The sequence below is a fragment of the Danio rerio genome, chromosome 5 (assembly GCF_052040795.2).
Source record: "Danio rerio strain M-AB ecotype USA chromosome 5, GRCz13ab, whole genome shotgun sequence".
NCBI classification, from domain to species: Eukaryota; Metazoa; Chordata; class Actinopteri; order Cypriniformes; family Danionidae; genus Danio; species Danio rerio.
The window spans coordinates 28762833-28776033 of record NC_141025.1 but is presented as its reverse complement, the minus strand read 5'-3'; the positions used below and the strand labels follow the sequence as shown (position 1 = coordinate 28776033).

Here is a 13201-nt window from a genome sequence, read left to right as displayed (position 1 = left end):
ATATCAGTCCTTTGAGAGGGAAGGGAGAATAAAAAAAGAGCAACAGCTGATTTTTCTTTCTTTTTTTTAATATCTAAGGTGAAGTATCGGAAGCGGAGTGGGATTTCAGCAGGCAATTTCATGTCATGCTGCAGCTTAATTAGTGTCGGAAATGGGACGTCAGAATGTTAATTAGATTTGATGAAGGCCTTTGCTCACCGCAGTGTGAATTATGAACATGTGCCACTCATTGTGGCTAAAACTGGCGAATAGTGACGTCCCGTAGAGAAACCGCACACTGTGCAAATCTACTGTGAATCAAAACACGTTTGCAGAAATGATTCAAAGTGCCTTTTATTTCATTTCAGACACAGTTGATCACATGACCCAGAGCACAAAGAAGGAGAGAACAGGAAGTCGCTCTCTTAAAGGGAACACACACTAGTTCCAACGAAACAATGCATAAATGGATTTCTTCCATCTTTGTGACAGAGTGGTGATTATTTGTGCGCTGAACTGTTCTTTGTTATATATTAAAATCTTTATATACATTACGTCCGACCCTACTTGGCTAAATAATATGTTTTGATCAAGAGATCTGGCTTTACTTAAGATAACTTAAACTATTTCTTGACAGTACGAAGGAATAAATATCTTTCTGTAAATAAAATAAGGGATCATGTACAAACAGTCGACTATTTTAACAATAACAAACCCCATTAGGGATTTTTTTAGTTCACCTGATGTTTCTTTTTGTAAAGACAACAGAAAAACAGATCATAAACACAGAGCAAATGATCAGTCATCTACCAGCAACAGCCACAATTATAGACAGCTGAAAGCAACAACCGACCAATCAGAATCAAGTATTCAAGAAAGCCGTGCAATAAAGCCATAAACTCATTTTTGAAGGGAACTCCCAGCTTTTTTAAAGAACAGAAATGCAGTGCACCTTAAAATACTTTTTAATAATAACACTAATTATTATATATATAGTTAAGGTCAGAATTATTAGCCCCCTATGAATTGTTAGTCCCCTGTTTATTTCCCCCCCTAATTTCTATTTAACGTACAGTATAGAGAATATTTTTTTCGACAGATTTCTAAACATAATAGTTTTAATAACTCATCTCTAATAACTGATTTATTTTATCTTTGCCATGATGACAGTACATAATATTTTACTAGATATTTTTTTCTTTTTAACAGCTTAAAGGGCAATTTAAAGGCTTAACTAGGTTGATTACAGTAGGTTAACTAGAAAGGGGTGCGTTTTCCAAACCACAATATATCTAGTGGCTGAACTATCATAGTACATTGAATAATTTGAGAAACGGACGATGTAGTGATGAGTGTTTCCCCAAAACCGCAGTTTCCCTGTCGCAGATTCATTGTTTAAACCAGGGGTCACCAATCTTGGTCCTGGAGGGCCGGTGTCCCTCCAGTGTTAAGCTCCAACTTGCCTCAACAGACCTGCCTGGATGTTTCAAGTATAGCTAGTAAGGCCTTGATTAGCATGTTCAGTCGTGTTTGATTAGGGTTGGAGCTAAAATCTGCAGGACACCGGCCCTCCAGGAACAAGTTTGGTGACCCCTGGTTTAAACCTTGTTAATTATAACGTAAAACCTTTATAATGACAGTCTAAACTGGGCGGAGTAATAACTTTATAAAATGTCCATCTTTTTTTTGTATAAAATTATGTTGTCTTACACACACACACGCTTAAAAAAATCCCATATTAGTTTAGTAAAAACATGCACTTGTTTTCTATATCAACTGAAATATATGTAAACGACACATTTAAGGCCTATATATGTTTCCTTTACAAATGTTATTGAGAATATTCTGTATTCTATGCTAAAACATAAAACTAAAACTCTAATCTCATATAGAAATCATATAAATTGTTTATTGTTGTAATTATTATTTTTCAATTAGATATTGTTTATTTTTTTGAAAAGTCTACTTTTACAACTGTGACGCATTGAAACCACTGCAGAAATGTTCTAACCACTAGTCCCATTTCATATTCAGTAGGCTACAGTCATATTTCTTAATAAATACCCTAGGTCCTTCTATAAATTACAACTAACGTATGCTATATCTTTGTTTTTACAAGCTTTGGAAAACATAAATTTCTCTTTTAAATAACGTCACCTACAGCTTTCATAATAAGCCATGGCTGTGTTCAAAATGACATTAATGTTTTCAAAATGCACTACGAAAGGAGCACAATTGTCAATATGAAGATCGCTAAAACTACTGTAAAAATACTTTGTAAGCAAATTACACCTAAGAGAGATGACCTTATTGTTTTATCATTCTGAGTTTAAATGTTGAAACATTCAAAATAAATATAGCAGAGGGGGGATAACTGGGAATTGAACACAGCCAGGAACTCTGTTTCTAACTACAGCTCCAGAGGTGTAGTTGCAAGCGTACAAGTTAGCAACGCAGTTTGTGAATGTTCTTTGGATCGATGAATTTGGAAAACACTAAATGAACAAACTATGTTTGTAATGACAGAACTTGCAAACTTAGGTTGCTTTCACACCTGTGAATCGATTCAGTTGTTCTGAAACAGAGATTACAAATGTTACATTGTTGCTCTTTGTTCTTGGAGCGGTTTGCTTTCACACTGCAAAGTTTCTAATCGGACCAAAAGAGCTAAAACAAGTCACGTGCGAGTAACTCTCCTTACATTGGTCAGAGTTTATTTTGCAGCATCCCGCTCAGCTGTCAGGAGAGGTGGTGGTTTGATGGTGATTGACAGGGTGCGCGCGCGACGTGTCTGAGGAGAGATGCGGTGGGGAGGGGTGAGAAGGGTCCGCGACGATGCCTATTTGAGGACCGGGAGGGAGACGCGAGATTACCGGGAGATCATCACTCGTTTGCGGGCATTCCAGAGACTCGCGAAACTTCCCGCCATACTCATAATTCTCTCTTCATATAGCCGTAAGCCTATTACATATCCATAAAACACTGTGATATAACCGCGCTCGGATCGGATCGCTTTCTCACTGCAATCGAACCGCTCCAGGGTTCGTTTCAATCGAGCTGAGACCACCTCATTCAAGCGATCTCGGATCGATTACTTTGGCGCGGAACAGAGCGCGACTGCCCTGTTCACATATGCCAAAAACGCATTCCAGGTTAGGGTATAGGCAAATCATTGTATAACAATTGTTTGTTCTGTAGACAAATGAAAAAAAAATTGCTTAAAGGGGCTAATAATTATGACCTTTAAATGTTTTTTAAAAATTTAAAAACTGCTTTTATTCTAGCCAAAATAAAAAATACTTTTTCTAGAAGAAAAACTATTATTTGAAATTATTTGGAAACAGTGTGAAAGTTTCCTTGCCCTGTTAAACATCTTTTGGAAAATATTTAAAAGAGACAAAAAAAATCAAAGGGGTCTAATAATTCTGACTTCAACTGCATATAGATTGTTTAAATAGTATCAAAATTAAATTAAATTAATGTTGAAGTCACTAGTTAACCTGTTTACATTGCACGTCAGAGAAAACAGGCATGTAAGATAAGTGTCGGACATCTATATGAACGATAAGCTGCTTGATCATTGTTTTATGATCCTAGTTTATAACTGTTCAAATCTTCAAAAATGTATTAAAAACCAGACAGGAAATCTGAATAGGCTATAACATTTGCTTACAAATATTCTCAAATGCCCATTCATCAAACAGCTACCTACAGAGCACACATACATACAACAAACACATCTATTAAACTTTGTATTTTTTGTCAAACCCTGCCCCAAATGCCTGTATTCTTTAGGCCAAGAACACATAGATAATTGTATTATGCATACTGTTTGCACACAAACAACAAATAGTGCATAAAAAATTAGACATAAAGTAAAACGTGGACAACAGTTTCTATAGAGTGCATTCTCTTATTTTATGCTAATTTCTGTTATGATTTTAACGATCAATTTGGCAGATTTTTTGGACAGATATTGCTTAGCTGAGAAAGTGACCACAATTACGGTATTCAGTCATGCACACAACAACTGACTGAGATTAGCTATATAAACGTCTGGCGCGATAACAGAATAAACCAGATGGGTGTCACTGAATGAAGTCACTTCTCCTCCAGAGATTCAGAGCCTGATGTCTGTGTTTGAGTCACGCGGAGGCTGGCTTCAGGATGACTAAAGGCTGACTTTAGGAGGATCTTCAATCTTCTTTCGCAGTCAAGTTAAGAGTAAGACAACAGAGTAAAAGAAGAACAGTGTAAAAGAGAGAGAGAGAGAGAGAGAGAGAGAGAGATAAAGGGAGGAACAGAGGCAGAAAATCCTGGGCAAGCTGATCACAGCTTGTCTGACATCAATCCAATCATCCTGTTTGTCCTATTGGCTCACTGGACACACAGCTGACTTTTTAGGCTAGAAAGAGAAAAAGAAAATTCAGAAGGTCAGGTGATATACAACCCTGTAATCATATGGGTTGTGTTTGGAGTGGCTGGTGTTCAGGTGTTTTCATCAGACAGGTTAATCACTAAAAACACAGTAAATGTTCCCCGAACTCAACATAAAAGCACTCATCCATTTCCAGTTGTAATAACAAGGCTGGAAAATCTGTATAACAAAGAAACATTTCACTGGAACAAAGGACGATAATGTGCTTTTGTAAAAACATGAGGGTGTTACATCCCTGCACATTACCATAACTCAGACTCTAATGTTCTACACTGATGAAGATGCAGAGGATAAAAAAAGCAGGTTTTTGCAGAAAAAGATGATGGGAGAATTACGCTTGAGGCTTGTAATTTTCCAGTAGAATCGTTTCTATATGCCGTAAACCCTGTTAACAGCTTATTAAATATTTACATTGAAACATTGATGAGTTACTTGAAACCAACAAATCTTCAAAAGAAACACAGTGAAACTGGAAAATTGGTGTAATTTGTCTTCTGGTTGTCAAGAAATCTGTGTCTAATTCTATGGCTCTGACTTGTTTTGCACCGTAGTGAAAACTGAATCAGGTCAACAAATCAATTATGAAACCGTTGTGTCATCTGTTTCAATATAAGCAGATCTTAACTCATGTTAAAATGTAAGTGCTGTCAGAGCCCTCAACTAGAGTCAATTTACCCCAATCTCATCCAATTAAATCTTAAATACCTCTTTTGTACAATATTCACCTTTAATACCTCTCTTTTGCAATATCTTACACAACATTGTTCAGTCTTATGTAAAAGTACTTGCATAGCTGGTCTTATAGTTAGGTCTCTTATAGCAAATGCTGCATTAGGTTTGTTTAAAATAGAGCTTTCTTTTAAATGAAGAACTTTTTAATTAGCATTGATACTGCACATCTTATTAACTCTCACTAGCCATTATATAATTTTATGTCATTTAATGTTACAGTACATCACATTGATACTGGAGTTATTAAAGCATTCTGCAAAACTTACACTCAAGGTACAGAGATCAATCTGAAAATGTACATTCAAAAGTATAACATAAACTGCTCTTACCTTGAATAATCTGCCAGTACTTAAAGATTTGTATGCTTCTATTACAATAACTATAATGATATTGGACTATATAAGTGGCCATAACAATGCCGTTGTGTCATCTGTTACAATTGAAGCAGATTTTGACTCATGTTAAAATATGAGGGCTTTTAGAGCCCTCAACTCAAGTCAATTTACCCCCCTCTGAAATCTCATCCAATTAAACCTTAAAGGTGCAGTAGATGATTGTCTTCAAAAACATTTGTTGTTGTGCTGGTTGAAAGTCTTTTCACAGTCCAATAGTAATGATTACAGCAAATGATCTAAATATGTTTAAATGTATTTTTATATTCTGGCATATGACTAAAAAATGTTCATCCAATTAAATATTGTCAGGCCGACATCTCCCATTGTTCTGATAAGTAGCTCAAACTTTCTGTCAACAAATGCAGATTTGGGCTTTTGCGCATCTCTGTTCATGTATACTGTATCTGCCATTAGCGTGTGCATGCCTGCATGAGCGCCATGCTTGCACGCCTAGATGAGCGACGCACGTTCACGTCACGTGTATACGAGACTGTCACGGTCACGGCAAAATCAAATGCTCCATTAAAACTTTTTAAACTCCTGAATCATTATTGGAGTTAATGGCAGATATCCGTGAAACACAGTCCCTCACCTGCCGTCCAAAGCTAATATGTTAACCGACTAGCATTTTGGCAGATCATCTACTGCACCTTTAAATACCTCTTTTGCACAATATCCTGCACAACATTGTTCAGTCTCATGTAAAAGTACTTGTATAGCATCTCTCATGTGTATAGTTAAGTATCGTATAGTATATAGTTATGCATAGCTTTTAAAAACAATTGCTCATGTCCAGTGTTGTGTTTGTATTTATGATTAATTTATGTAGCACTGTTTTCCAGCAAGACATGGCATTTCGTTCCGCTGTATGTCCACATATGTAACGGAATGACAATAAAGCTTGACTTGACTTGAAACTGTAACTATGTTTATACATATAGATAAATTAAGCCAAAGAAGATCTGTATTTAAGAGTTTTGCCATACAGTGTTTTATTGTGCTCTCTCAAACACGTGCATAGCAACATGTTGTCAATAGATGAATTATAGCTTCTCTTTAGCAGCCGTTTGGATGCATTTGAGCACATTAGTGATCATCATATGAAAAAATATTATCAAAACCACTTTCAACTACTACTGTGGTCAAAAGTTGAGCATCTCAAAACATTTTTGTACACCTTTTTGAAGCAATTTCACAGCATCCACTTGGGATTAGATTGATGAAAATGAATACAGTTGCATTCCAGGTTGTAAATGGGGCTAATTTTAGAGATTTGTGGGCACTCTTGATTCAGTTATCAAGAAGTAGTAAACATATCTACCCATATGCTGGTTAGAACATGTTGTCAATCAAAACACCCTACACAAACATAACAGACTTGGTATAGAGAATCAACAGAGAATACGTCTTGCATTTAGTACACAGGTTTGAAGCAATTTCATGACATCCGCCTGGGATCAGATTAAGGAAAATCCATCCAGTTGTATTCCAGGGTGTAAATGGGGCCAATTTGAGAGATTTGTGGACACTTGATTCAGTTATCAAGAAGTAGTAGCTATATTTACCCACATTCTGGTTAGAACAGGTTGTCAATTAAAACTCTGTACACAAACTAGACAAAGACTTTGTATGAATTCCACAGAGAAGCCAAGAATGAGTTATAGGCCCACACGGAATCTGCGCGCTCAGAATTCCACAGATTTTCTCTGATTTTTATCCCATCATTAATTCTGTTTATTTACTTGTGTAAACGTGTGTAAATCTAAATGTATTCATTTTTTTAAATAATTACAGTAATATTATTGACTAATATGAAAATCTGATTTATGAACAATGCAGTTTGTAAAGGAATACTTTTGTCTTTTAGTAGATATATTATATGAGAGACTTGCTTTGTTTACGTAATAAAGTGGTTTGTCTAATTGGATTTGCATTTTAAACATTAAATACCAGTTAAAAAGGTATTATTTATTATTTCACATATTAAGGTTTTAGTTATGACACTCCCAAAATAATTCTGCAGAAATCCGCAGATTTTTACAAATTATTTTCGCAGAAATAGCAAAAAAAGTCAGCAGATTCCATCTGGTCCTAGTTATAATTGTTAAGAATCATGTCAAAGTGCACCAGTAAACTATATCCAGAGCTCTGCAAAAAATACCTGACTTTCTGAAGGTGATTGTGTCAAAAACAAGCTATTATCTGAAAAGAACCATGTCAAACCATATAAAAACATAGATACTCTGCAGAGTTATAATTTTATAATCAAAGTTAGTCATTTTGAATAAGCTGCAATTTAAATGGCAAAACAGAGGTTGAATATTATCAAGAGCATTTAAATTAGCATTGATATTGCACATCTTATTAACACTCCCCAGCCCTTCTAGAATTTTATGTCATTTATTATCACAGTAGATCACATTGACACTGGAATGATTAAAGCATTCTACAAAATTTACTCTCAAGGTTCAGAGATCAATCTGAAAATGTATATTCAAAAGCATAACATGAGTTCTTCTTGCTTTGAATAATCTGCCAGTAACCAAAGGTCTGCACATTCAAAGAACGATAATAATTATAAGTATATTAGTGGTCATAACAACATACAATTAAAAAAAATTGTAATAATTAAACATATTTTATTGCATACTAAGAGCGCATTGAAGTCACCTTTAAATCTTTATAATGATATTGTTAATAGCTTTAGTGTAGACTCTTAATATCCCAATTCTAAATTCATAATGAGTTTTAAGACGATATCTTTATTATTAAAGACATAATTTTTGTTGTTATTAGGCTTTAAATGAGAATGAAACCATATTAAAAAATACTGCAAATCCTCCAAGACACTGTAATATTTTCTGAAACAAAGCCAAATGAAAGCATCAGTGAAAAACTTGATAAATAGGCACAACTGACAGGTAAACGCCAATAAAAGCATTTTTAAAAACAGCTTGTAATGTAAAATTAAGCACACAGTTCGAGTAACAGCAGAACTGACTGCATGGAGCAACAACAGCACCAGCGAGAGCACTTTACACTTTTAATTACTGCTTTTATTTTTGACATGCTCCAGTATTATTACAACCAACGTTAGGCAAAGAAGGGACACCAAACCCTGCAAAAACAGCACTTCATGTGACATTTGGAAGTACTCTGTGGAGGATCAGGTCACTTGATACAGTGAGAGCAAGAGGACTGTTTATCTTTGCCATAGTAATGAAATATCCCAGATGCCTCTTCAAAGGCCAATTTGCATCTCAGGCCTCAGCACTAAAACCATTCTTCATTTCCAAATGCCAGGCCTCAGAGGGTTATGCACATAAATTCTGTAGCACACAATCTGTTTAAAACCGCCTAGTAAAATCTCGGAATATCCGCCAACTCCCATGTGTCTCCTGGTAGAGCTTTAGGAATAACGTCAATGAAAATCAAGTCTCTCTCCTTGACCATACCTTATGGGGTTACATAACTGCTCGAAATGGATGCAATATGTCTTTCATATTGTACCTGTAAAATACAATTATAATTTCCTTACATACATATTTGTTGATTAATGATAAAGTGATTTTAATAATGTGCACGCTCACACTAATTCACCCCGTTTAGTGAATCTGGCCTTGAGTATTTCAATTTAAAAAACTGCATTAATATATGTGAGATATGTCAGAGTGATTTATTACAATGTTTAATTCAAAGCAATTTTCTGATCTGTCATTCTACACCAAGACCTACTGACATTTAGAATTTCTTAAAGACTTAAATGGGTCAAAGAGGAAAAGGGTTTTTCAAATGTCAGAACAATAAAACTGTAATAGACCTTTACATGTTCCCCATACATCAGAATCAGTCATTTCAGAGAAATAGGAAGACTTATACATTTTACATGATTAAAAGAAAACAAAACTATTTAAAATAATAATAATGATCATTTTAAGCATTATTACATTTATTTTCAGACAGACATTTATAAAACAAATGTCTGATGTATAAACGTTGTATAAACTCTTAATTAATTTTAGTCATCTTTACTTGTAGTTTGTGAATTTGTTGGTGCATAAAGAGATGCGCAATGGTTTCAATGGATTTAAACAAAAATATTATTTAAACCAAAAGATTTAAAAAATATGTATAACAAAAAACTACTGAGGCAATTTAATGCCTATGTACACTACCTGATGAAAGTCTTGTCGTCGATCCCAGTTGAGTTGTAAAAGCAACAAATAATAACTTGACTTCTAGTTGATCATTTGAAAAAAGTGGCAGAAGGTTGATTTTTCAGATAAATTATCTGTTGAACTGCATCCCAATCATTATAAATATTGCAGAAGACCTATTGAAACCCGCATGGACCGAAGATTTTTACAGAAATCAGTCTAGTTTGTTGAAAAAAAAAAAAAATCATGGTTTGGAGGCGTGCGAGAGATCTGCAGAGTGCAAGGCAACATCAGCAGCTTGAGGTATCAAGACATTTGTGCTGCCCATTATAGGATATATCGCAGGATAGCGCTCCTCGTACATCAGCCTCCACCTCAACGTTCCTGAAAGCAAAGAAGGTGAGGGTGGTCCAGGATTGGCCAGCCCAGTGACCAGATTTAAACATTATTGAGCATATCTGGGGTAGGATGAAGGAGGAGGCATTGAAGATGAATTCAAAGAATCTTGATGAACTCTGGGAGTCCTGCAAGAATGCTTTCTTTGCCGTTTCAGATGACTATATTAATAAGTGATTTGAGTCATTGCAGATATGTATGAATGCAGTCCTCCAAGCACATGGGAGTCAAACACAATATCAATTATTTTTCAAATGCGCCATGACTTTATATTCTATAATAATAATAATAACAATAATTCCTTACATTTATATAGTGCTTTTCTGGGCACTCAAAGCGCTTTACACATCTCCTCATCCACCACCAGTGCGCAGCATCCACCTGGATGACGCAACGGCAGCCATTTTGCGCCAGACCGCACACCACACACCAGCTGATTAGTGGAGAGGAGACAGAGTGATGAAGCCAATTATGATATGGGGAGGGTTAGGAGGCCATGATTGACAGAGGCCATTGGGCAGATTTGGCCAGGATGCCGGGTTAAACCCTTAATCTTTTTCGAAGGACATCCTGGGATTTTTCGAAGGGCATCCTGGGATTTTTAATGACCACAGAGAGTCGGTTTAACGTCTCATCCGATAGACGGCGCTCACTGAGCAGTATAGAGTCCCCGTCACCATACTGGGGCATTATCTCTCACACAGACCGCAGGTTGGGCGCCCCCTGCTTGCCTCACTAGCACCACTTCCGGCAGCAACCTAGGTTTTCCATGTGGCCTCCCATTCAGGTACTGACTGGTTAGCAGGTAACTGACCTGCTTAGCTTCAGTGGGCGACCATGTAAGAGTTGCAGAGAGCTAGCTGCCGGCCTTCTATACTGTACATTATTTCTGATAAATGACAAGACTCGTCTAAGCAAAGTCAGGCCATACTGTCCTAATTGAATAGCTAAAAATCAAGGCATGATCATATTTTATTTTGGTAAAATAAGCGTAATCTAAAGGCATTTGTCTTTTATATAAGCCACTTCTGCTCCAAACTATCAACTAGAAGTGAAGTTATTTGCTGTTTCTAAAACTTGGATCAGCGACAAGACTTTTGTCAGGTAATATACAGTATATTTCTTTTTAAAAATTTTATTGCGATTTCCCACTCATTCACTCACAAATGTCATGTATGTCTTGCTCTGACATGCAGTAAAATAAGCTTTTCTTATCTGCTACTCTGAAAATGTTTCTGATCGCCTAGGTCAAGGTCACAAGTGGAAATTTGTTCTGCAAAAGATGTGCTATAAACATACTGTACCTTCATCATGAGGTTTTCACACAGCACTTGAACTTGCCTTTTCACTTAAAATAACTGTACAAAACACGCCATCCGCACTTAATCATTTACAGTTCTCACATCCCAAATTAAGCAAAACGAAGTAGCCAGAGGCAAAATTTTACATAATAATTCTCAAAGCGTCAGGTCCCACGTTCAAATGAAATTGCTGTTGCTGACCTCCATCCACCTTCTCCCTCCTACCTTCCCTTCCCTTCATCTCATTCGTCCCTCCGGCATTATTTTCAAGTGCTAAGCTTAAGTACGATCAAACGCTCCAATTTGCACCCGTGCATCACTTTACGGTTTCAGAATAATTAAGATTCTAAACAAACACACCTAACAATGTGTATTCTCTTCAGCTTTGTGAAGAAAATGACAAACATTTCATGAAAGTGACATTGTACATTTGATTCAGAGATCTTTCCAATGCCAGGGTTGGACACGGGGTCATTCATGTGCGATTTCAATCCCACAGACCTCTGAAAGTGAGCGAGCAGTGGTGCTGGTGATTCATTGTTCTCCTAAGGCAATGCTCCTCTATTACTCTTCAGAGTGGAGGGTGGGAGTCTAAGGATAGAGACATCAAAGGCTCATGTGCTGATCTTCAGCAATCACTGCTCTCATGTAAAATGGAGGAAGCACTTGGGGCGTTACATTTGCATTGAAGTTGTGGGATTGTGCATGTTAAATGCTGCTCTTCATGTGGAGGATTCTCAGAATGGGTCTACCTGCTGTAGTGATGATGTTTTTACAGTATATGTAAATTGATCAATACTCAAATCTAACTAAACTATTTCTTTTTCAAAAATGTAATTAAATTTAAGTCAGCTTATTATTATTGTTGTTGTCGTTCTTCGTATAACAGCATTGTATTGAATGAAGAGGTTATTTATTTTGACATAAATACAGTATATATATATATATATATATATATATATATATATATATATATATATATATATATATATATATATATATATATATATATATATATATATATATATATATATAGTTGAAGTCAGAATTATATATATATATTTCCAAATTGTGGAAAAATAAGCAGGGGGACACATAATTCTGACTTTAACTATATATATATATATATATATATATATATATATATATATATATATATATATATATATATATATATATATATATATATATATATATATATATATATATATATATATATTAGGCGTGTCAAATTAATTTTTTCTTTGGTGCACCGCGATGCAGACACGGACAATTCAGTATTGGTTCAGTAATAATCATACCCAGTTATTACGTACCGACGTCATTTATTTCATATGTGCTATGTCGCAGTAGCTTACTATAGTGAGGGAGGCGAGTGTGAGTAATTAAAACACGCCAACAATTTAAAATGCAGAAACTCTGCAGAAGCCCCTTTTTCACTGGGATTGAGAAAATGAAAGCAAAATGTACTTGAGTTTTTAATGGTGCAGTTCATATACTGCTAGTATTAAAGGACAAAATTGTCCTCTATATACACACACACACACACACACACACACACACACACACACACACACACACACACACACACACACACACAAACAAAATTAGGTCCATAAATATTTGGACATCGACACAATTCTAACATTTTTGGCTCTATAAACCAACACAATCGATTTGAAATGAAGGGAACAAGATGTGCTATAGCTGCAGACTGTGAGCTTTAATTTGGTTTTACTTCCAAATCAGGTGAACACTGTAGGAATTACAACAGTTATCTGTGCCTCCCATTTGTTAAGGATC

The 13201-nt window shown here is 35.7% G+C and overlaps 1 protein-coding gene across 1 annotated transcript in view; it reads right to left on the bottom strand.

The window, feature by feature from the left end:
- Window positions 1–317: 317 nt before the first annotated feature.
- zmat4a (zinc finger, matrin-type 4a) overlaps window positions 318–13201 on the bottom strand; it is a 164990-nt gene continuing 152106 nt past the window's right edge. Inside the window, exons 7-8 of the mRNA XM_087253531.1 lie at window positions 3110–4384; window positions 318–2533 (exon numbers count right to left, since the gene is read on the bottom strand). Coding sequence (XP_087109657.1) covers window positions 4357–4384 — 28 coding nt within the window. The 3' untranslated portion in view covers window positions 318–2533; window positions 3110–4356. The remainder of the gene's footprint in view (window positions 2534–3109; window positions 4385–13201) is intronic.